The 27,226-nt window shown below is 43.0% G+C and overlaps 1 protein-coding gene across 1 annotated transcript in view; it reads left to right on the forward strand.

The window, feature by feature from the left end:
* The window catches only part of MUC16 (mucin 16, cell surface associated), a 185,277-nt gene that overhangs the window by 77,181 nt on the left and 80,870 nt on the right, over positions 1-27,226 (forward strand). The window contains exons 6-8 of the mRNA XM_075613035.1: positions 14,097-14,198; positions 15,782-26,179; positions 26,639-26,740. Coding sequence (XP_075469150.1) covers positions 14,097-14,198; positions 15,782-26,179; positions 26,639-26,740 — 10,602 coding nt within the window. The remainder of the gene's footprint in view (positions 1-14,096; positions 14,199-15,781; positions 26,180-26,638; positions 26,741-27,226) is intronic.

The raw sequence follows: 27,226 nt of genomic DNA on the forward strand, positions 1-27,226 counted from the left end.
GGAAAGCAAAAGTAATAAAAATTAATAGAACATGCATTGCAAATTTAGTGTTAGGTGAACTTATTGCAAACATTTGGATCAACGCAAACATTTTCGTGCGCTAAAAAGAGTGAAATTTGCACATTTCGCTTAGGCGTTCAAAACGTGTGCACATGTCTATTTCTGATTCCATGTAGAACTTTGGGAAGTTAGATGTGCAAACACAATATAGCAAGAAAGGAAACATATATATATATACTGTATTTATACAGTATCTCATCTTCATTTATAAAGCAGCAACTTATTTACTAATATGTTAGTGAAGATACCCTTGGAAATCAGGGGTAAGGAAGAAAGTTTGCCAAAAGTATGACATCACCTATTTGTTTTCTGTGTGAGGCGTCCACACAATGTCTTCTCTTCTATTGTTGAAGAATCCTCTATAACAGTTCAGAGCTCCACTGGAACTACACAGGGCTCAGCTACAGCAGCGACTACACCAGCATCAACAACAAGAGCTGTACCACTAACAACTACAGCATCAACAACAACCGTTCCAACTACATCTATAGCAACAACAACAGCTGCACCAGCCACAAACCCAGCAGCGACGACAGTTGCATCAATCACAACAGCAGCATCAACAACAGCTGAACCAAGTACAGCTGCAGCAGAGACATCAACACCTTCAGCTACAACTACAGTGGCACCAACCACAATTGTAGAGACAACAACACTTGTACCAATCACAAATGCAGCATCAACAACAGCTGAACAAACTACATCTACAGCAGAGACATCAATACCTGTAACAACCACATCAACAGCTGCACCAACCACAACTACAGCAGCAACAACTGTTGCACCAATCCCAACTGCAACATCAACAACAGCTGAACCAACCACATCTACAGCAGAGACATCAACACCTTCAGCTACAACTACAGTGGCACCAAACACAACTATTGAGACAACAACAGTTGCACCACCCTCAACTGTAGAAACAACAACAGTGCCATCATCTACATCTACAGAGACAACAACAGCTGTACCAATAACAACTACAGCATCAACAACAACCGCTCCAACTACATCTATAGCAACAACAACAGCTGCACCAGCCACAAACTCAGCAGCGACGACAGTTGCACCAATCACAACAGCAGCATCAACAACAGCTGAACCAAGTACAGCTGCAGCAGAGACATCAACACCTTCAGCTACAACTACAGTGGCACCAACCACAATTGTAGAGACAACAACACTTGTACCAATCACAAATGCAGCATCAACAACAGCTGAACAAACTACATCTACAGCAGAGACATCAATACCTGTAACAACCACATCAACAGCTGCACCAACCACAACTACAGCAGCAACAACTGTTGCACCAATCCCAACTGCAACATCAACAACAGCTGAACCAACCACATCTACAGCAGAGACATCAACACCTGTCGACACCAAATCTACAGTGGCAGCAAGCACAACTGTAGAAACAACAACAGCTGCATCATCTACATCTACAGAGACAACAACAGCTGTGCCAATAACAACTACAGCATCAAGAACAACTGTTCCAACTACTTCTATAGCAGCAACAACAGTTGCACCATTCACAACAGCAGCATCAACAACAGCTGAACCTAGTACAGCTGCAGCAGAGACATCAACACCTCAAGCAACAACAACTACAATGGCACCAACCACAACTATAGAGCCTACAACAGCGGCACCAACCACAAATGTAGAAAAAACAACAGAGTCGTCATCTACATCTACAGAGACAACAACAGCTGTGCCAATAACAACTACAGCATCAACAACAACTGTTCCAACTACTTCTATAGCAGCAACAACAGCTGCACCAATCACAACTACAGCAGCGACAACAGTTGCACCAATCCCAACTGCAGCATCAACAACAGCTGAACGAAGTACAGCTGCAGCAGAGACATCAACACCTGTAGCAACCACATCTACAGTGGCACAAACCACAACTATTGAGACAACAACAGTTGCACCACCCTCAACTGTAGAAACAACAACAGTGCCATCATCTACATCTACAGAGACAACAACAGCTGTACCAATAACAACTACAGCATCAAGAACAGCTGTTCCAACTACATCTATAGCAACAACAACAGCTTCACCACCCACAACTACAGCAGCATTAACAGTTGCACCAAGCACAACTGCAGCATCAACAACATCTGAACCAAGTACAGCTGCAGCAACAACTACAGTGGCACCGACCACAACTGTAGAGACAACAACAGTTGTACCAATCACAACTGCAGCATTAACAACAGCTGAAACAAGTACATCTACAGCAGAGTCATCAACACCTTTAGCAACCACATCTACAGTGGTACCCACAACAACTATAGAGACAACAAGAGTTGCACCAACCACAACTATAGAAACAACAACAATTGCCCCAATCACACCTGCAGCATCAACAACAGCTGCACAAACTACATCTACAGCAAAGACATCAACACCTCTAGCAACCACATCTACAGTGGCACAAACCACAACTATTGAGACAACAACAGTTGCACCAACCTCAACTGTAGAAACAACAACATTGCCATCATCTACATCTACAGAGACAACAACAGCTGTACCAATAACAACTACAGCATCAAGAACAACTGTTCCAACTACATCTATAGCAACAACAACAGCTTCACCACCCAAAACTTCAGCAGCGACAACAGTTGCGCCAATCACTACTGCTGCATCAACAATATCTGAACCAAGTACAGCTGCAGCAACAACTACAGTGGCATCGACCACAACTGTAGAGACAACAACAGTAGTACCAATCACAACTGCAGCACCAACAACAGCTGAAACAAGTACATCTGCAGCAGAGACATCAAAACCTGTAGCAACCACATCTATAGTGGTACCCACAACAACTATAGAGACAACAACAGTTGCACCAACCACAACTGTAGAAATAACAACAATTGCCCCAATCACAACTGCAGCATCAACAACAGCTTCACAAACTACATCTACAGCAGAGACATCAACACCTGTAGCAACCACATCTACAGTGGCACAAACCACAACCATTGAGACAACAACAGTTGCACCACCCTCAACTGTAGAAACAACAACAGTGCCATCATCTACATATACAGAGACAACAACAGCTGTACCAATAACAACTACAGCATCAAGAACAACTGTTCCAACTACATCTATAGCAACAACAACAGCTTCACCACCCACAACTTCAGCAGCGACAACAGTTGCGCCAAGCATTACTGCTGCATCAACAATATCTGAACCAAGTACAGCTATAGCAACAACTACAGTGGCATTGACCACAACTGTAGAGACAACAACAGTTGCACCAATTACAACTGCAGCATCAACAACAGCTGAAACAAGTACATCTGCAGCAGAGACATCAACACCTGTAGTAACCACATCTACAGTGGCACAAACCACAACTATTGAGACAACAACAGTTGCACCAACCACAACTGTAGAAACAACAACAATTGCCCCAATCACCACTGCAGCATCAACAACAGCTGCACAAACTACATATACAGCAGAGACATCAACACCTGTAGCAACTACATCTACAGTGGCACAAACCACAACTATTGAGACAACAACAGTTGCACCAACCTCAACTGTAGAAACAACAACATTGCCATCATCTACATCTACAGAGACAACAACAGCTGTACCAATAACAACTACAGCATCAAGAACAACTATTCCAACTACATCTATAGAAACAACAACAGCTTCACCACCCACAACTACAGCAGCAACAACAATTGCGCCAAGCACTATTGCTGCATCAACAATATCTGAAGCAAGTACAGCTGCAGCAACAACTACAGTGGCATCGACCACAACTGTAAAGACAACAACAGTTGTACCAATCACAACAGCAGCATCAACAACAGCTGAAACAAGTACATCTGCAGCAGAGACATCAACACCTGTAGTAACCACATCTACAGTGGCACAAACCACAACTATTGAGACAACAACAGTTGCACCAACCTCAACTGTAGAAACAACAACAGTGCCATCATCTACATCTACAGAGACAACAACAGCTGTACCAATAACAACTACAGCATCAAGAACAACTGTTCCAAATACATCTATAGCAACAACAACAGCTTCACCACCCACAACTACAGCAGCGACAACAGTTGCGCCAAGCACTACTGCAGCATCAACAACATCTAAACCAAGTACAGCTGCAGCAACAACTACAGTGGCACCGACCACAACTGTAGAGACAACAACAGTTGTACCAATCACAACTGCAGCATCAACAACAGCTGAAACAAGTACATCTGCAGCAGATACATCAACACCTGTAGCAACCACATCTACAGTGGTACCCACAACAACTATAGAGACAACAACAGTTGCACCAACCACAACTGTAGAAACAACAACAATTGCCCCAATCACCACTGCAGCATCAACAACAGCTGCACAAACTACATCTACAGCAGAGACATCAACACCTGTAGCAACCACATCTACAGTGGCACAAACCACAACTATTGAGACAACAACAGTTGCACCAACCTCAACTGTAGAAACAACAACATTGCCATCACCTACATCTACAGAGACAACAACAGCTGTACCAATAACAACTACAGCATCAAGAACAACTGTTCCAAATACATCTATAGCAACAACAACAGCTTCACCACCCACAACTACAGCAGCAACAACATCTGAACCAAGTACAGCTGCAGCATCAACAACATCTGAACCAAGTACAGCTGCAGCAACAACTACAGTGGCACCGACCACAACTGTAGAGACAACAACAGTTGTACCAATCACAACTGCAGCATCAACAACAGCTGAAACAAGTACATCTGCAGCAGAGACATCAACACCTGTAGAAACCACATCTACAGTGGTACCCACAACAACTATAGAGACAACAACAGTTGCACCAACCACAACTGTAGAAACAACAACAATTGCCCCAATCACCACTGCAGCATCAACAACAGCTGCACAAACTACATATACAGCAGAGACATCAACACCTGTAGCAACTACATCTACAGTGGCACAAACCACAACTATTGAGACAACAACATTTGTACCAACCTCAACTGTAGAAACAACAACATTGCCATCATCTACATCTACAGAGACAACAACAGCTGTACCAATAACAACTACAGCATCAAGAACAACTGTTCCAACAACATCTATAGCAACAACAACAGCTTCACCACCCACAACTTCAGCAGCGACAACAGTTGCGCCAAGCACTACTGCTGCATCAACAATATCTGAACCAAGTACAGCAACAGCAACAACTACAGTGGCATCGACCACAACTGTAGAGACAACAACAGTTGCACCAATCACAACTGCAGCATCAACAACAGCTGAAACAAGTACATCTGCAGCAGAGACATCAACACCTGTAGTAACCACATCTACAGTGGCACAAACCACAACTATTGAGACAACAACAGTTGCACCAACCTCAACTGTAGAAACAACAACAGTGCCATCATCTACATCTACAGAGACAACAACAGCTGTACCAATAACAACTACAGCATCAAGAACAACTGTTCCAAATACATCTATAGCAACAACAACAGCTTCACCACCCACAACTACAGCAGCGACAACAGTTGCGCCAAGCACTACTGCAGCATCAACAACATCTAAACCAAGTACAGCTGCAGCAACAACTACAGTGGCACCGACCACAACTGTAGAGACAACAATAGTTGTACCAATCACAACTGCAACATCAACAACAGCTGAAACAAGTACATCTTCAGCAGAGACATCAACACCTGTAGCAACCACATCTATAGTGGTACCCACAACAACTATAGAGACAACAACAGTTGCACCAACCACAACTGTAGAAACAACAACAATTGCCCCAATCAGCACTGCAGCATCAACAACAGCTGCACAAACTACATCTACAGCAGAGACATCAACACCTGTAGCAACCACATCTACAGTGGCACAAACCACAACCATTGAGACAACAACATTTGCATCAACCTCAACTGTAGAAACAACAACAGTGCCATCATCTACATCTACAGAGACAACAACAGCTGTACCAATAACAACTACAGCATCAAGAACAACTGTTCCAACTACATCTATAACAACAACAACAGCTTCACCACCCACAACTTCAGCAGCGACAACAGTTGCGCCAAGCACTACTGCTGCATCAACAATATCTGAACCAAGTACAGCTGCAGCAACAATTACAGTGGCATCGACCACAACTGTAGAGACAACAACAGTTGTACCAATCACAACTGCAGCATCAACAACAGCTGAAACAAGTACATCTGCAGCAGAGACATCAACACCTGTAGCAACCACATCTACAGTGGTACCCACAACAACTACAGAGACAACAACAGTTGCACCAACCTCAACTGTAGAAACAACAACATTGCCATCATCTACATCTACAGAGACAACAACAGCTGTACCAATAACAACTACAGCATCAAGAACAACTGTTCCAAATACATCTATAGCAACAACAACAGCTTCACCACCCACAACTACAGCAGCGACAACAGTTGCGCCAAGCACTACTGCAGCATCAACAACATCTGAACTAAGTACAGCTGCAGCAACAACTACAGTGGCATCGACCATAACTGTAGAGACAACAATAGTTGTACCAATCACAACTGCAACATCAACAACAGCTGAAACAAGTACATCTGCAGCAGAGACATCAACACCTGTAGCAAACACATCTACAGTGGTACCCAAAACAACTATAGAGACAACAACAGTTGCACCAACCACAACTGTAGAAACAACAACAATTGCCCCAATCACCACTGCAGCATCAACAACAGCTGCACAAACTACATCTACAGCAGAGACATCAACACCTGTAGCAACCACATCTACAGTGGCACAAACCACAACTATTGAGACAACAACAGTTGCACCAACCTCAACTGTAGAAACAACAACATTGCCATCATCTACATCTACAGAGACAACAACATCTGTACCAATAACAACTACAGCATCAAGAACAACTGTTCCAACTACATCTATCGCAACAACAACAGCTTCACCACCCACAACTACAGCAGCAACAACGGTTGCGCCAAGCACTACTGCTGCATCAACAATATCTGAACCAAGTACAGCTGCAGCAACAACTACAGTGGCATCGACCACAACTGTAGAGACAACAACAGTTGTACCAAACACAACTGCAGCATCAACAACAGCTGAAACAAGTACATCTGCAGCAGAGACATCAACACCTGTAGCAACCACATCTACAGTGGTACCCACAACAACTATAGAGACAACAACAGTTGCACCAACCACACGGGTAGAAACAACAACCATTGCCCCAATCACAACTGCAGCATCAACAACAGCTGCACAAACTACATCAACAGCAGAGACATCAACACCTGTAGCAACCACATCTACAGTGGCACAAACCACAACTATTGAGACAACAACTGTTGCACCAACCTCAACTGTAGAAACAACAACATTGCCATCATCTACATCTACAGAGACAACAACAGCTGTACCAATAACAACTACAGCATCAAGAACAACTGTTCCAACTACATCTATAGTAACAACAACAACTTCCCCACCCACAACTACAGCAGCAACAACAGTTGCACCAAGCACTACTGCAGCATCAACAACGTCTGAACCAAGTACAGCTGCAGCAACAACTACAGTGACACCGACCACAACTGTAGAGACAACAACAGTTGCACCAACCACAACTGTAGAAACAACAACAATTGCCCCAATCACCACTGCAGCATCAACAACAGCTGCACAAACTACATCTACAGCAGAGACATCAACACCTGTAGCAACCACATCTACAGTGGCACAAACCACAACTATTGAGACAACAACAGTTGCACCAACCTCAACTGTAGAAACAACAACATTGCCATCACCTACATCTACAGAGACAACAACAGCTGTACCAATAACAACTACAGCATCAAGAACAACTGTTCCAAATACATCTATAGCAACAACAACAGCTTCACCACCCACAACTACAGCAGCAACAACATCTGAACCAAGTACAGCTGCAGCATCAACAACATCTGAACCAAGTACAGCTGCAGCAACAACTACAGTGGCACCGACCACAACTGTAGAGACAACAACAGTTGTACCAATCACAACTGCAGCATCAACAACAGCTGAAACAAGTACATCTGCAGCAGAGACATCAACACCTGTAGAAACCACATCTACAGTGGTACCCACAACAACTATAGAGACAACAACAGTTGCACCAACCACAACTGTAGAAACAACAACAATTGCCCCAATCACCACTGCAGCATCAACAACAGCTGCACAAACTACATATACAGCAGAGACATCAACACCTGTAGCAACTACATCTACAGTGGCACAAACCACAACTATTGAGACAACAACATTTGTACCAACCTCAACTGTAGAAACAACAACATTGCCATCATCTACATCTACAGAGACAACAACAGCTGTACCAATAACAACTACAGCATCAAGAACAACTGTTCCAACAACATCTATAGCAACAACAACAGCTTCACCACCCACAACTTCAGCAGCGACAACAGTTGCGCCAAGCACTACTGCTGCATCAACAATATCTGAACCAAGTACAGCTACAGCAACAACTACAGTGGCATCGACCACAACTGTAGAGACAACAACAGTTGCACCAATCACAACTGCAGCATCAACAACAGCTGAAACAAGTACATCTGCAGCAGAGACATCAACACCTGTAGTAACCACATCTACAGTGGCACAAACCACAACTATTGAGACAACAACAGTTGCACCAACCTCAACTGTAGAAACAACAACAGTGCCATCATCTACATCTACAGAGACAACAACAGCTGTACCAATAACAACTACAGCATCAAGAACAACTGTTCCAAATACATCTATAGCAACAACAACAGCTTCACCACCCACAACTACAGCAGCGACAACAGTTGCGCCAAGCACTACTGCAGCATCAACAACATCTAAACCAAGTACAGCTGCAGCAACAACTACAGTGGCACCGACCACAACTGTAGAGACAACAATAGTTGTACCAATCACAACTGCAGCATCAACAACAGCTGAAACAAGTACATCTGCAGCAGAGACATCAACACCTGTAGCAACCACATCTACAGTGGTACCCACAACAACTATAGAGACAACAACAGTTGCACCAACCACAACTGTAGAAACAACAACAATTGCCCCAATCACCATTGCAGCATCAACAACAGCTGCACAAACTACATCTACAGCAGAGACATCAACACCTGTAGCAACCACATCTACAGTGGCACAAACCACAACTATTGAGAAAACAACAGTTGCACCAACCTCAACTGTAGAAACAACAACATTGCCATCATCTACATCTACAGAGACAACAACAGCTGTACCAATAACAACTACAGCATCAAGAACAACTGTTCCAAATACATCTATAGCAACAACAACAGCTTCACCACCCACAACTACAACAGCAACAACAGTTGCGCCAAGCACTACTGCAGCATCAACAACATCTGAACCAAGTACAGCTGCAGCAACAATTACAGTGGCATCGACCACAACTGTAGAGACAACAACAGTTGTACCAATCACAACTGCAGCATCAACAACAGCTGAAACAAGTACATCTGCAGCAGAGACATCAACACCTGTAGCAACCACATCTACAGTGGTACCCACAACAACTACAGAGACAACAACAGTTGCACCAACCTCAACTGTAGAAACAACAACATTGCCATCATCTACATCTACAGAGACAACAACAGCTGTACCAATAACAACTACAGCATCAAGAACAACTGTTCCAAATACATCTATAGCAACAACAACAGCTTCACCACCCACAACTACAGCAGCGACAACAGTTGCGCCAAGCACTACTGCAGCATCAACAACATCTGAACTAAGTACAGCTGCAGCAACAACTACATTGGCATCGACCATAACTGTAGAGACAACAATAGTTGTACCAATCACAACTGCAACATCAACAACAGCTGAAACAAGTACATCTGCAGCAGAGACATCAACACCTGTAGCAAACACATCTACAGTGGTACCCAAAACAACTATAGAGACAACAACAGTTGCACCAACCACAACTGTAGAAACAACAACAATTGCCCCAATCACCACTGCAGCATCAACAACAGCTGCACAAACTACATCTACAGCAGAGACATCAACACCTGTAGCAACCACATCTACAGTGGCACAAACCACAACTATTGAGACAACAACAGTTGCACCAACCTCAACTGTAGAAACAACAACATTGCCATCATCTACATCTACAGAGACAACAACATCTGTACCAATAACAACTACAGCATCAAGAACAACTGTTCCAACTACATCTATAGCAACAACAACAGCTTCACCACCCACAACTACAGCAGCAACAACGGTTGCGCCAAGCACTACTGCTGCATCAACAATATCTGAACCAAGTACAGCTGCAGCAACAACTACAGTGGCATCGACCACAACTGTAGAGACAACAACAGTTGTACCAAACACAACTGCAGCATCAACAACAGCTGAAACAAGTACATCTGCAGCAGAGACATCAACACCTGTAGCAACCACATCTACAGTGGTACCCACAACAACTATAGAGACAACAACAGTTGCACCAACCACACGGGTAGAAACAACAACCATTGCCCCAATCACAACTGCAGCATCAACAACAGCTGCACAAACTACATCAACAGCAGAGACATCAACACCTGTAGCAACCACATCTACAGTGGCACAAACCACAACTATTGAGACAACAACTGTTGCACCAACCTCAACTGTAGAAACAACAACATTGCCATCATCTACATCTACAGAGACAACAACAGCTGTACCAATAACAACTACAGCATCAAGAACAACTGTTCCAACTACATCTATAGTAACAACAACAACTTCCCCACCCACAACTACAGCAGCAACAACAGTTGCGCCAAGCATTACTGCTGCATCAACAATATCTGAACCAAATACAGCTGCAGCAACAACTACAGTGGCATCGACCACAACTGTAGAGACAACAACAGTTGTACCAATCACAACTGCAGCATCAACAACAACTGAAACAAGTACATCTGCAGCAGAGCAAACAACACCGGTAGCAACCACATCTACAGTGGTACCCACAACAACTATAGAGACAACAACAGTTGCACCAACCACAACTATAGAAACAACAACAATTGCCCCAATCACCACTGCAGCATCAATAACAGCTGCACAAACTACATCTACAGCAGAGACATCAACACATGTAGCAACCACATCTACAGTGGCACAAACCACAACTATTGAGACAACAACATTTGCATCAACCTCAACAGTAGAAACAACAACAGTGCCATCATCTACATCTACAGAGACAACAACAGCTGTACCAATAACAATTACAGCATCAAGAACAACTGTTCCAACTACATCTATAGCAACAACAACAGCTTCACCACCCACAACTAGAGCAGCGACAACAGTTGCGCCAAGCACTACTGCAGCATCAACAACATCTGAACTAAGTACAGCTGCAGCAACAACTACAGTGGCACAGACCACAACTGTAGAGACAAAAACAATTGTACCAATCACAACTGCAGCATCAACAACAGCTGAAACAAGTACATCTGCAGCAGAGACATCAACACCTGTAGTAACCACAACTATTGAGACAACAACAGTTGCACCAACCTCAACTGTAGAAACAACAACATTGTCATCATCTACATCTACAGAGACAACAACAGCTGTACCAATAACAACTACAGCATCAAGAACAACTGTTCCAACTACATCTATAGCAACAACAACAGCTTCACAACCCACAACTTCAACAGCGATAACAGTTGCGCCAAGCACTACTGCTGCATCAACAATATCTAAACCAAGTACAGCTGCAGCAACAACTACAGTGGCATCGACCACAACTGTAGAGACAACAACAGTTGAACCAATCACAACTGCAGCATCAACAACAGCTGAAACAAGTACATCTGCAGCAGAGACATCAACACCTGTAGCAACCACATCTAGAGTGGTACCCACAACAACTACAGAGACAACAACAGTTGCACCAACCACAACTGTAGAAACAACAATAATTACCCCAATCACAACTGCAGCATCAACAACAGCTGCACAAACTACATCTACAGCAGAGACATCAACACCTGTAGCAACCACATCTACAGTGGCACAAACCACAACTATTAAGACAACAACAGTTGCACCAACCTCAACTGTAGAAACAACAACATTGCCATCATCTACATCTACAGATACAACAACAGTTGTACCAATAACAACTACAGCATCAAGAACAACTGTTCCAAATACATCTATAGCAACAACAACAGCTTCACCACCCACAACTACAGCAGCGACAACAGTTGCGCCAAGCACTACTGCAGCATCAACAACATCTGAACTAAGTACAGCTGCAGCAACAACTACAGTGGAATCGACCACAACTGTAGACACAACAACAGTTGTACCAATCACAACTGCAGCATCAACAACAGCTGAAACAAGTACATCTGCAGTAGAGAAATCAACACCTGTAGTAACCACATCTACAGTGGTACCCACAACAACTGTAGAAACAACAACAGTTGCACCAACCACAACTGTAGAAACAACAACAATTGCCCCAATCAACCCTGCAGCATCAACAACAGCTGCACAAACTACATCTACAGCAGAGACATCAACACCTGTAGAAACCACATCTACAATGGCACAAACCACAACTATTGAGACAACAACAGTTGCACCAACCTCAACTGTAGAAACAACAACATTGCCACCATCTACATCTACAGAGACAACAACAGCTGTACCAATAACAACTACAGCATCAAGAACAACTGTTCCAACTACATCTATTGCAACAACAACAGCTTCACCACCCACAACTACAGCAGCGACAATGGTTGCGCAAAGCACTACTGCTGCATCAACAATATCTGAACCAAGTACAGCTGCAGCAACAACTACAGTGGAATCGACCACAACTGTAGAGACAACAACAGTTGTACCAATCACAACTGCAGCGTCAACAACAGCTGAACAAACTACATCTGCAGCAGAGACATCAATACCTGTAGCAACCACATCTACTGTGGCACCAACCACAAATATAGAGACAACAACAGTTGCACCTGCTACATCTATAGCAGCAACCACTACTACAGAGACAACTACAGCGACACCTCTCACAACTACAGCAGAAACATCAACAGATGCACCAACCACATCTACAGCAGCTCCAATCACAACTACAGCCACCACTTTAGCTGCACCAGCCATAACTACAGAGATAACAACAGTTGCCCCACTCACAACAACAGCTGCAACAATAGCGGCATCAGCTACTTCTACAGCTGCATCAACCACATCTACCTCTATTACAACAGTTGCACAAACAACAGCTACATTAATAACAATAGCCACACAAAGTACAACTATCTCTGCATCTACAGCCAAACCTTATATGATGTTAACAACAACTGCGCCGACTACAGCTACAACTTCTTTAGGTTAGTACTTTCACTTCTGCTGTGTAGTTCTGTGTCATTGAATCTATGCAAAATATTGGAAATTTCCTAAAGAAAGTAAACCAATTAAAATCATTTTGGGTGAATGCTTAACTAGAAGTTCAACATCACCATTAAACAGCCTACATTTTAACACAACACAGGATTTGGCAATACTAAACCTTATAATCTAGCAATGTTATGCTAAACTTGTTGAGGAGGATAATATTTTCAGTTGAATGAAGGGCTGTGTGTATAACTATAATAGTCAGACTGTACTTAAAGTTATCTTGTCTTTTACATGTAACCAAGTGTATGTACATCCCTTAAAATACATTTGCTGTCAGTTTGACGTCAAGGAATTAGTTCTGAACTCCGTTTAACCAATGGGTTTCCATGGTGGAAGATTGGTGGGGTCCTTGGTCTCTGAGCTTTGATATCACAGCCCATGTTTCCAAACAGGTGTTCCAGTAACCGAAGCAGTTATCCAACCTGTCACTGTTAACCCGGTAAACCAGTCCCCAGTAAACACAACCACATTAAAGACCACGCAGAGCTCCACAGGTAAGGCAATGTGTCCAAGGCCTTTTTATTTTTATATGTTCCTGTCCCATAAAACTTATATAATTGTTTTGTCTGAGGTGCAGGAAGTGGCTTTCCCAAGGCCACAAGGAGGTGACAGTAGGTATTCGAGCCGGGTTCACCTGCTTCAAAGCTGTCATGTTATCAATTGGGAGTCTATGTATGTAAAGGAATTTTGGAGCAAAATTGGTGCAAATTGCATCATTATTGTGATGCAGCTCTTTGCGTCAGTGTATCAAGGACTTTGCTCCAATTTTTTCGCCATGTGCATCACCTTATGTCTGGGGAGTGTCAGTAGGAAGAGCTAGGGAGGAGTTACATGACACATAGAATATAATGCTATATTCTGCCAGGTTTAAGGTGAAGTTATTTTTCTTGTTTCAAAATCTGCACCAGATGGAAGAATCTGGATCAACGCGTTTGATAAATATCACACAATTCTGGTACATATAGCACAATATTAGATCAAGAATTGCTGCAGTTTCAAACTGCTGAAATGTCTCCTCGAGTATGTGATGAGAATGGGCATGATGATAATTAAGGATAATGTAGCTGAATGTGTAAGAGGGCTGTAACTGCAATGATTCAACGCTGTAAAAGTGACCATGCTGAGTTGGAAGTAATAGACTGCATGGGACTATGGGTCATATTTACTAAGCAGTCTTCTGCCATAAGACACCTTCTGGCACTGGAAGACACCTTACAGTCCATTGAAGTCAAAGGGCGGCCTAGTTAAAACAGGCCTTGTGGTTTTATTTCTATGTCACCCTGTGGCGACAAAAACAGACTGGTTACTATAGGCCGTTGCTGCTTTCGGACTTTCTACTATATACCGGTATCAACCTAAGGTAGAAGGGACAGACTCACTCTGATCAACTGGGACATATTTATAACCGTGTTATGACATAAGACATCATACAGCACTTGAATGGGCCATTGCGTGTCTTGCAGCGCCATAACGGGTCTTATTATTATTGGTACGACAGCACCATTGAGTAAGTATTGCTATGTCCTATTACGGTATCTTAGATTTCTGACTAGATTGCAAAGCCAATGAATAAGGAAAACATGCCAAATTGTTCAAAATTACCTTTTTATTAGAGTGGCGAAATAGCATCTTTTCTTAGTTTTTCTTTAAGTTTCGTCGAATTCGGAAAGCAAAAGTAATAAAAATTAATAGAACATGCATTGCAAATTTAGTGTTAGGTGAACTTGTTGCAAACATTTGGATCAACGCAAACATTTTCGTGAGCTAAAAAGAGTGAAATTTGCACATTTCGCTTAGGCGTTCAAAACGTGTGCACATGTCTATTTCTGATTCCATGTAGAAATTTGGGAAGTTAGATGTGCAAACACAATATAGCAAGAAAGGAAACATATATATATATACTGTATTTATACAGTATCTCATCTTCATTTATAAAGCAGCAACTTATTTACTAATATGTTAGTGAAGATACCCTTGGAAATCAGGGGTAAGGAAGAAAGTTTGCCAAAAGTATGACATCACCTACTTGTTTTCTGTGTGAGGCGTCCACACAATGTCTTCTCTTCTATTGTTGAAGAATCCTCTATCGCAGTTCAGAGCTCCACTGGAACTACACAGGGCTCAGCTACAGCAGCGACTACACCAGCATCAACAACAACAACAGTAGCTGTACCAATAACAACTACAGCATCAACAACAACCGCTCCAACTACATATATAGCAACAACAACAGCTGCACCAGCCACAAACTCAGCAGCGACGACAGTTGCACCAATCACAACAGCAGCATCAACAACAGCTGAACCAAGTACAGCTGCAGCAGAGACATCAACACCTTCAGCTACAACTGCAGTGGTACCAACCACAACTGTAGAGACAACAACACTTGTACCAATCACAAATGCAGCATCAACAACAGCTGAACAAACTACATCTACAGCAGAGACATCAATACCTGTAACAACCACATCAACAGCTGCACCAACCACAACTACAGCAGCAACAACTGTTGCACCAATCCCAACTGCAACATCAACAACAGCTGAACCAACCACATCTACAGCAGAGACATCAACACCTGTCGACACCAAATCTCCAGTGGCAGCAAGCACAACTGTAGAAACAACAACAGCTGCATCATCTACATCTACAGAGACAACAACAGCTGTGCCTATAACAACTACAGCATCAACAACAACTGTTCCAACTACTTCTATAGCAGCAACAACAGTTGCACCAATCACAACAGCAGCATCAACAACAGCTGAACCTAGAACAGCTGCAGCAGAGACATCAACACCTCAAGCAACAACAACTACAATGGCACCAACCACAACTATAGAGCCTACAACAGCGGCACCAACCACAAATGTAGAAAAAACAACAGAGCCATCATCTACATCTACAGAGACAACAACAGCTGTGCCAATAACAACTACAGCATCAACAACAACTGTTCCAACTACTTCTATAGCAGCAACAACAGCTGCACCAATCACAACTACAGCAGCGACAACAGTTGCACCAATCCAAACTGCAGCATCAACAACAGCTGAACGAAGTACAGCTGCAGCAGAGACATCAACACCTGTAGCAACCACATCTACAGTGGCACAAACCACAACTATTGAGACAACAACAGTTGCACCACCCTCAACTGTAGAAACAACAACAGTGCCATCATCTACATCTACAGAGACAACAACAGCTGTACCTATAACAATTACAGCATCAAGAACAACTGTTCCAACTACATCTATAGCAACAACAACAGATTCACCACCCACAACTACAGCAGCATTAACAGTTGCACCAAGCACTACTGCAGCATCAACAACATCTGAACCAAGTACAGCTGCAGCAACAACTACAGTGGCACCGACCACAACTGTACAGACAACAACAGTTGTACCAATAACAACTGCAGCATCAACAACAGCTGAAACAAGTACATCTACAGCAGAGTCATCAACACCTTTAGCAACCACATCTACAGTGGTACCCACAACAACTATAGAGACAACAACAGTTGCACCAACCACAACTATAGAAACAACCACAATTGCCCCAATCACACCTGCAGCATCAACAACAGCTGCACAAACTACATCTACAGCAAAGACATCAATACCTGTAGCAACCACATCTACAGTTGCACAAACCATAACTATTGAGACAACAACAGTTGCACCAACCTCAACTGTAGAAACAACAACATTGCCATCATCTACATCTACAGAGACAACAACAGCTGTACCAATAACAACTACAGCATCAAGAACAACTGTTCCAACTACATCTATAGCAACAACAACAGCTTCACCACCCAAAACTTCAGCAGCGACAACAGTTGCGCCAATCACTACTGCTGCATCAACAATATCTGAACCAAGTACAGCTGCAGCAACAACTACAGAGGCATCGACCACAACTGTAGAGACAACAACAGTTGTACCAATCACAACTCCAGCATCAACAACAGCTGAAACAAGTACATCTGCAGCAGAGACATCAAAACCTGTAGCAACCACATCTACAGTGGTACCCAAAACAACTATAGAGACAACAACAGTTGCACCAACCACAACTGTAGAAACAACAACAATTGCCCCAATCACAACTGCAGCATCAACAACAGCTTCACAAACTACATCTACAGAAGAGACATCAACACCTGTAGCAACCACATCTACAGTGGCACAAACCACAACTATTGAGACAACAACAGTTGCACCAACCACAACTGTAGAAACAACAACAGTGTCATCATCTACAGAGACAACAACAGCTGTACCAATAACAACTACAGCATCAAGAACAACTGTTCCAAATACATCTATAGCAACAACAACAGCTTCACCACCCACAACTACAGCAGCAACAACAGTTGCGCCAAGCACTACTGCAGCATCAACAACATCTGAACCAAGTACAGCTGCAGCAACAACTACAGTGGCACTGACCACAACTGTAGAGACAACAATAGTTGTACCAATCACAACTGCAACATCAACAACAGCTGAAACAAGTACATCTGCAGCAGAGACATCAACACCTGTAGCAACCACATCTACAGTGGTTCCCACAACAACTATAGAGACAACAACAGTTGCACCAACCACAACTGTAGAAACAACAACAATTGCCCCAATCACAACTGCAGCATCAACAACAGCTGCACAAACCACATCTACAGCAGAGACATCAACACCTGTAGCAACCACATCTACAGTGGCACAAACCACAACTCTTGAGACAACAACAGTTGCACCAACCTCAACTGTAGAAACAACAACATTGCCATCATCTACATCTACAGAGACAACAACAGCTGTACCAATAACAACTACAGCATCAAGAACAACTGTTACAAATAGATCTATAGCAACAACAACATCTTCACCACCCACAACTACAGCAGCAACAACAGTTGCGCCAAGCACTACTGCAGCATCAACAATATCTGAACCAAGTACAGCTGCAGCAACAACTACAGTGGCACCGACCACAACTGTAGAGACAACAATAGTTGTACCAATCACAACTGCAGCATCAACAACAGCTGAAACAAGTACATCTGCAGCAGAGACATCAACACCTGTAGAAAAAACATCTACAGTGGTACCCACAACAACTATAGAGACAACAACATTTGCACCAACCACAACTGTAGAAACAAAAACAATTGCCCCAATCACAACTGCAGCATCAACAACAGCTGCACAAACTACATCTACAGCAGAGACATCAACACCTGTAGCAACCACATCTACAGTGGCACAAACCACAACTATTGAGACAACAACAGTTGCACCAACCTCAACTGTAGAAACAACAACAGTGCCATCATCTACATCTACAGAGACAACAACAGCTGTACCAATAACAACTACAGCATCAAGAACAACTGTTCCAAATACATCTATAGCAACAACAACAGCTTCACCACCCACAACTACAGCAGCAACAACAGTTGCGCCAAGCACTACTGCAGCATCAACAAAATCTGAACCAAGTACAGCTGCAGCAACAACTACAGTGGCACCGACCACAACTGTAGAGACAACAACAGTTGTACCAAACACAACTGCAGCATCAACAACAGCTGAAACAAGTACATCTGCAGCAGAGACATCAACACCTGTAGCAACCACATCTACAGTGGTACCCACAACAACTATAGAGACAACAACAGTTGCACCAACCACAACTGTAGAAACAACAACAATTGCCCCAATCACCACTGCAGCATCAACAACAGCTGCACAAACTACATCTACAGCAGAGACATCAACACCTGTAGCAACTACATCTACAGTGGCACAAACCACAACTATTGAGACAACAACAGTTGCACCAACCTCAACTGTAGAAACAACAACAGTGCCATCATCTACATCTACAGAGACAACAACAGCTGTACCAATAACAACTACAGCATCAAGAACAACTGTTCCAAATACATCTATAGCAACAACAACAGCTTCACCACCCACAACTACAGCAGCAACAACAGTTGCGCCAAGCACTACTGCAGCATCAACAACATCTGAACCAAGTACAGCTGCAGCAACAACTACAATGGCACCGACCACAACTGTAGAGACAACAACAGTTGTACCAACCTCAACTGTAGAAACAACAACATTGCCATCATCTACATCTACAGAGACAACAACAGCTGTACCAATAACAACTACAGCATCAAGAACAACTGTTCCAACTACATCTATAGCAACAACAACAGCTTCACCACCCACAACTTCAGCAGCGACAACAGTTGCGCCAAGCATTACTGCTGCATCAACAATATCTGAACCAAGTACAGCTGCAGCAACAACTACAGTGGCATCGACCACAACTATAGAGAGAACAACAGTTGTACCAATCACAACTGCAGCATCAACAACAGCTGAAACAAGTACATCTGCAGCAGAGCAAACAACACCGGTAGCAACCACATCTACAGTGGTACCCACAACAACTATAGAGACAACAACAGTTGCACCAACCACAACTATAGAAACAACAACAATTGCCCCAATCACCACTGCAGCATCAATAACAGCTGCACAAACTACATCTACAGCAGAGACATCAACACCTGTAGCAACCACATCTACAGTGGCACAAACCACAACTATTGAGACAACAAGTGTTGCACCAACCTCAACTGTAGAAACAACAACATTGCCATCATCTACATCTACAGAGACAACAACAGCTGTACCAATAACAACTACAGCATCAAGAACAACTGTTCCAACTACATCTATAGCAACAACAACAGCTTCACCACCCACAACTTCAGCAGCGACAACAGTTGCGCCAAGCATTACTGCTGCATCAACAACATCTGAACCAAGTACAGCTGCAGCAACAACTACAGTGGCACCGACCACAACTGTAGAGACAACAACAGTTGTACCAATCACAACTGCAACATCAACAACAGCTGAAACAAGTACATCTGCAGCAGAGACATCAACACCTGTAGCAACCACATCTACAGTGGTTCCCACAACAACTATAGAGACAACAACATTTGCACCAACCACAACTGTAGAAACAACAACAATTGCCCCAATCACAACTGCAGCATCAACAACAGCTGCACAAACTACATCAACAGCAGAGACATCAATACCTGTAGCAACCACATCTACAGTGGCACAAACCACAACTATTGAGACAACAAGTGTTGCACCAACCTCAACTGTAGAAACAACAACATTGCCATCATCTACATCTACAGAGACAACAACAGCTGTACCAATAACAACTACAGCATCAAGAACAACTGTTCCAAATACATCTATAGCAACAACAACAGCTTCACCACCCACAACTACAGCAGCAACAACAGTTGCGCCAAGCACTACTGCAGCATCAACAACATCTAAACCAAGTACAGCTGCAGCAACAACTACAGTGGCACCGACCACAACTGTAGAGACAACAACAGTTGTACCAATCACAACTGCAGCATCAACAACAGCTGAAACAAGTACATCTGCAGCAGAGACATTAACACCTGTAGCAACCACATCTACAGTGGTTCCCACAACAACTATAGAGACAACAACAGTTGCACCAACCACAACTGTAGAAACAACAACAATTGCCCCAATCACAACTGCAGCATCAACAACAGCTGCACAAACCACATCTACAGCAGAGACATCAACACCTGTAGCAACCACATCTACAGTGGCACAAACCACAACTATTGAGACAACAACAGTTGCACCAACCTCAACTGTAGAAACAACAACAGTGCCATCATCTACATCTACAGAGACAACAACAGCTGTACCAATAACAACTACAGCATCAAGAACAAATGTTCCAACTACATATATAGCAACAACAACAGCTTCACCACCCACAACTACAGCAGCAACAACAGTTGCGCCAAGCACTACTGCAGCATCAACAACATCTGAACCAAGTACAGCTGCAGCAACAACTACAGTGGCACCGACCACAACTGTAAAGACAACAACAGTTGTACCAATCACAACTGCAGCATCAACAACAGCTGAAACAAGTACATCTGCAGCAGAGACATCAACACCTGTAGCAACCACATCTACAGTGGTACCCACAACAACTATAGAGACAACAACAGTTGCACCAACCACAACTGTAGAAACAACAACAATTGCCCCAATCACCACTGCAGCATCAACAACAGCTGCACAAACTACATCTACAGCAGAGACATCAACACCTGTAGCAACTACATCTACAGTGGCACAAACCACAACTATTGAGACAACAACAGTTGCACCAACCTCAACTGTAGAAACAACAACAGTGCCATCATCTACATCTACAGAGACAACAACAGCTGTACCAATAACAACTACAGCATCAAGAACAACTGTTCCAAATACATCTATAGCAACAACAACAGCTTCACCACCCACAACTACAGCAGCAACAACAGTTGCGCCAAGCACTACTGCAGCATCAACAACATCTGAACCAAGTACAGCTGCAGCAACAACTACAATGGCACCGACCACAACTGTAGAGACAACAACAGTTGTACCAACCTCAACTGTAGAAACAACAACATTGCCATCATCTACATCTACAGAGACAACAACAGCTGTACCAATAACAACTACAGCATCAAGAACAACTGTTCCAACTACATCTATAGCAACAACAACAGCTTCACCACCCACAACTTCAGCAGCGACAACAGTTGCGCCAAGCATTACTGCTGCATCAACAATATCTGAACCAAGTACAGCTGCAGCAACAACTACAGTGGCATCGACCACAACTATAGAGAGAACAACAGTTGTACCAATCACAACTGCAGCATCAACAACAGCTGAAACAAGTACATCTGCAGCAGAGCAAACAACACCGGTAGCAACCACATCTACAGTGGTACCCACAACAACTATAGAGACAACAACAGTTGCACCAACCACAACTATAGAAACAACAACAATTGCCCCAATCACCACTGCAGCATCAATAACAGCTGCACAAACTACATCTACAGCAGAGACATCAACACCTGTAGCAACCACATCTACAGTGGCACAAACCACAACTATTGAGACAACAAGTGTTGCACCAACCTCAACTGTAGAAACAACAACATTGCCATCATCTACATCTACAGAGACAACAACAGCTGTACCAATAACAACTACAGCATCAAGAACAACTGTTCCAACTACATCTATAGCAACAACAACAGCTTCACCACCCACAACTTCAGCAGCGACAACAGTTGCGCCAAGCATTACTGCTGCATCAACAACATCTGAACCAAGTACAGCTGCAGCAACAACTACAGTGGCACCGACCACAACTGTAGAGACAACAACAGTTGTACCAATCACAACTGCAACATCAACAACAGCTGAAACAAGTACATCTGCAGCAGAGACATCAACACCTGTAGCAACCACATCTACAGTGGTTCCCACAACAACTATAGAGACAACAACATTTGCACCAACCACAACTGTAGAAACAACAACAATTGCCCCAATCACAACTGCAGCATCAACAACAGCTGCACAAACTACATCAACAGCAGAGACATCAACACCTGTAGCAACCACATCTACAGTGGCACAAACCACAACTATTGAGACAACAACTGATGCACCAACCTCAATTGTAGAAACAACAACATTGCCATCATCTACATCTACAGAGACAACAACAGCTGTACCAATAACAACTACAGCATCAAGAACAACTGTTCCAACTACATCTATAGCAACAACAACAGCTTCACCACCCACAACTTCAGCAGCGACAACAGTTGCGCCAAGCATTACTGCTGCATCAACAATATCTGAACCAAGTACAGCTGCAGCAACAACTACAGTGGCATCGACCACAACTATAGAGAGAACAACAGTTGTACCAATCACAACTGCAGCATCAACAACAGCTAAAACAAGTACATCTGCAGCAGAGCAAACAACACCGGTAGCAACCACATCTACAGTGGTACCCACAACAACTATAGAGACAACAACAGTTGCACCAACCACAACTATAGAAACAACAACAGTGCCATCATCTACATCTACAGAGACAACAACAGCTGTACCAATAACAATTACAGCATCAAGAACAACTGTTCCAAATACATCTATAGCAACAACAACAGCTTCACCACCCACAACTAGAGCAGCGACAACAGTTGCGCCAAGCACTACTGCAGCATCAACAACATCTGAACTAAGTACAGCTGCAGCAACAACTACAGTGGCACAGACCACAACTGTAGAGACAACAACAGTTGTACCAATCACAACTACTGCAGCATCAACAAAAGCTGAAACAAGTACATCTGCCGCAGAGACATCAACACCTGTCGTAACCTCAACTATTGAGACAACAACAGTTGCACCAACCTCAACTGTAGAAACAACAACATTGTCATCATCTACATCTACAGAGAAAATAACAGCTGTACCAATAACAACTACAGCATCAAGAACAACTGTTCCAACTACATCTATAGCAACAACAACAACAGCTTCACAACCCACAACTTCAACAGCGACAACAGTTGCGCCAAGCACTACTGCTGCATCAACAATATCTGAACCAAGTACAGCTGCAGCAACAACTACAGTGGCATCGACCACAACTGTAGAGACAACAACAGTTGTACCAATCACAACTGCAGCATCAACAACAGCTGAAACAAGTACATCTGCAGCAGAGACATCAACACCTGTAGCAACCACATCTACAGTGGTACCCACAACAACTACAGGGACAACAACAGTTGCACCAACCACAACTGTAGAAACAACAACAATTGCCCCAATCACAACTGCTGCATCAACAACAGCTGCACAAACTACATCTACAGCAGAGACATCAACACCTGTAGCAACTACATCTACAGTGGCACAAACCACAACTATTGAGACAACAACAGTTGCACCAACCTCAACTGTAGAAACAACAACGTTGCCATCATCTACATCTACAGAGACAACAACAGCTGTACCAATAACAACTACAGCATCAAGATCAACTGTTCCAACTACATCTATAGCAACAACAACAGCTTCACCACCCACAACTACAGCAGTGACAACAGTTGCGCCAAGCACTACTGCTGCATCAACAGTATCTGAACCAAGTACAGCTGCAGCAACAGCTACAGTGGTATCGACCACAACTGTAGAGACAACAACAGTTGTACCAATCACAACTGCAGCATCAACAACAGCTGAACCAAGTATAACTATAGCAGAGACATCAACAACTGAAGCAAACACATCTACAGTGGCACCAACCACAACTATAGAGACAACAACAGTAGCAGCAACCACAACACTAGAAACAACAACAGCGCCATCATCTACAGCTAAAGAGACAACTACAGCTGTACCAATAACAACTACAGCATTAACAACAACTGTTCCAACTACATCTGTTGCAGCAACAGCAGCTGCACCAATCACAACTACAGCAGCGAGAACAGTTGCACCAATCCCAACTGCAGCATCAACAACAGCTGAAACAAGTACATCTGCAGCAGAGACATCAACACCTGTAGCAACCACATCTACAGTGGTACCCACAACAACTATAGAGACAACAACAGTTGCACCAACCACAGCTGTTAAAACAACAACAGTGCCATCATTCACATCTAGAGAGACAACAACAGCTGTACCAATAACAACTACAGCATCAACAACAACTGTTCCAACTACATCTATAGCAGCAACAGCAGCGGCACCAACCACAACTACAGCAGCAACAACAGTTGCACCAATCACAACAGCAGCATCAACAACAGCTGAACAAAGTACAGCTGCAGCAGAGACATCAACACCTTCAGCTACAACAACTACAGTTTCACCAACCAGAACTATAGAGACAACAACAGTTGTACCAATCACAGCTACAGCATCAACAACAGCTGAACAAACTACATCTGCAGCAGAGACATCAATATCTGTAGCAACCACATCTACTGTGGCACCAACCACAAATATAGAGACAACAACAGTTGCACCTGCTACATCTATAGCAGCAACCACTACTACAGAGACAACTACAGCAACACCTCTCACAACTACAGCAGAAACATCAACAGATGCACCAACCACATCTACAGCAGCTCCAATCACAACTACAGCCACCACTTTAGCTGCACCAGCCATAACTACAGAGACAACAACAGTTGCACCACTCACAACAACAGCTGCAACAACAGCGGCATCAGCTACTTCTACAGCTGCATCAACCATAACTACATCCTTTACAACATCTGCACCAACTACATCTAAATCAGAAACAACAGACTCATCAACCACATCTACCTCTATTACAACAGTTGCACAAACAACAGCTACATCAATAACAATAGCCACACAAAGTACAACTATCTCTGCATCTACAGCAATACCTTCTATGATGTTAACAACAACTGCGCCTACTACAGCTACAACTTCTTTAGGTTAGTACTTTCACTTCTGCTGTGTAGTTCTGTGTCATTGAATCTATGCAAAATATTGGAAATTTCCTAAAGAAAGTAAACCAATTAAAATCATTTTGGGTGAATGCTTAACTAGAAGTTCAACATCACCATTAAACAGCCTACATTTTAACACAACACAGGATTTGGCAATACTAAACCTTATAATCTAGCAATGTTATGCTAAACTTGTTGAGGAAGATAATATTTTCAGTTGAATGAAGGGCTGTGTGTATAACTATAATAGTCAGACTGTACTTAAAGTTATATTGTCTTTTACATGTAACCAAGTGTATGTACATCCTTTAAAATACATTTGCTGTCAGTTTGACGTCAAGGAATTAGTTCTGAACTCCGTTTAACCAATGGGTTTCCTTGGTGGAAGATTGGTGGGGTCCTTGGTCTCTGAGCTTTGATATCACAGCCCATGTTTCCAAACAGGTGTTCCAGTAACCGAAGCAGTTATCCAACCTGTCACTGTTAACCCGGTAAACCAGTCCCCAGTAAACACAACCACATTAAAGACCACGCAGAGCTCCACAGGTAAGGCAATGTGTTCAAGGCCTTTTTATTTTTATATGTTCCTGTCCCATAAAACTTATATAATTGTTTTGTCTGAGGTGCAGGAAGTGGCTTTCCCAAGGCCACAAGGAGGTGACAGTTGGTATTCGAGCCGGGTTCACCTGCTTCAAAGCTGTCATGTTATCAATTGGGAGTCTATGTATGTAAAGGAATTTTGGAGCAAAATTGGTGCAAATTGCGTCATTATTGTGATGCAGCTCTTTGCGTCAGTGTATCAAGGACTTTGCTCCAATTTTTTCGCCATGTGCATCACCTTATGTCTGGGGACTGTCAGTAGGAAGAGTTAGGGAGGAGTTACATAACGCATAGAATATAATGCTATATTCTGCCAGGTTTAAGGTGAAGTTATTTTTCTTGTTTCAAAATCTGCACCAGATGGAAGAATCTGGATCAACGCGTTTGATAAATATCACACAATTCTGGTACATATAGCACAATATTAGATCA

The sequence above is a fragment of the Ascaphus truei genome, chromosome 8 (genome assembly GCF_040206685.1).
Source record: "Ascaphus truei isolate aAscTru1 chromosome 8, aAscTru1.hap1, whole genome shotgun sequence".
Classification (NCBI taxonomy): Eukaryota; Metazoa; Chordata; class Amphibia; order Anura; family Ascaphidae; genus Ascaphus; species Ascaphus truei.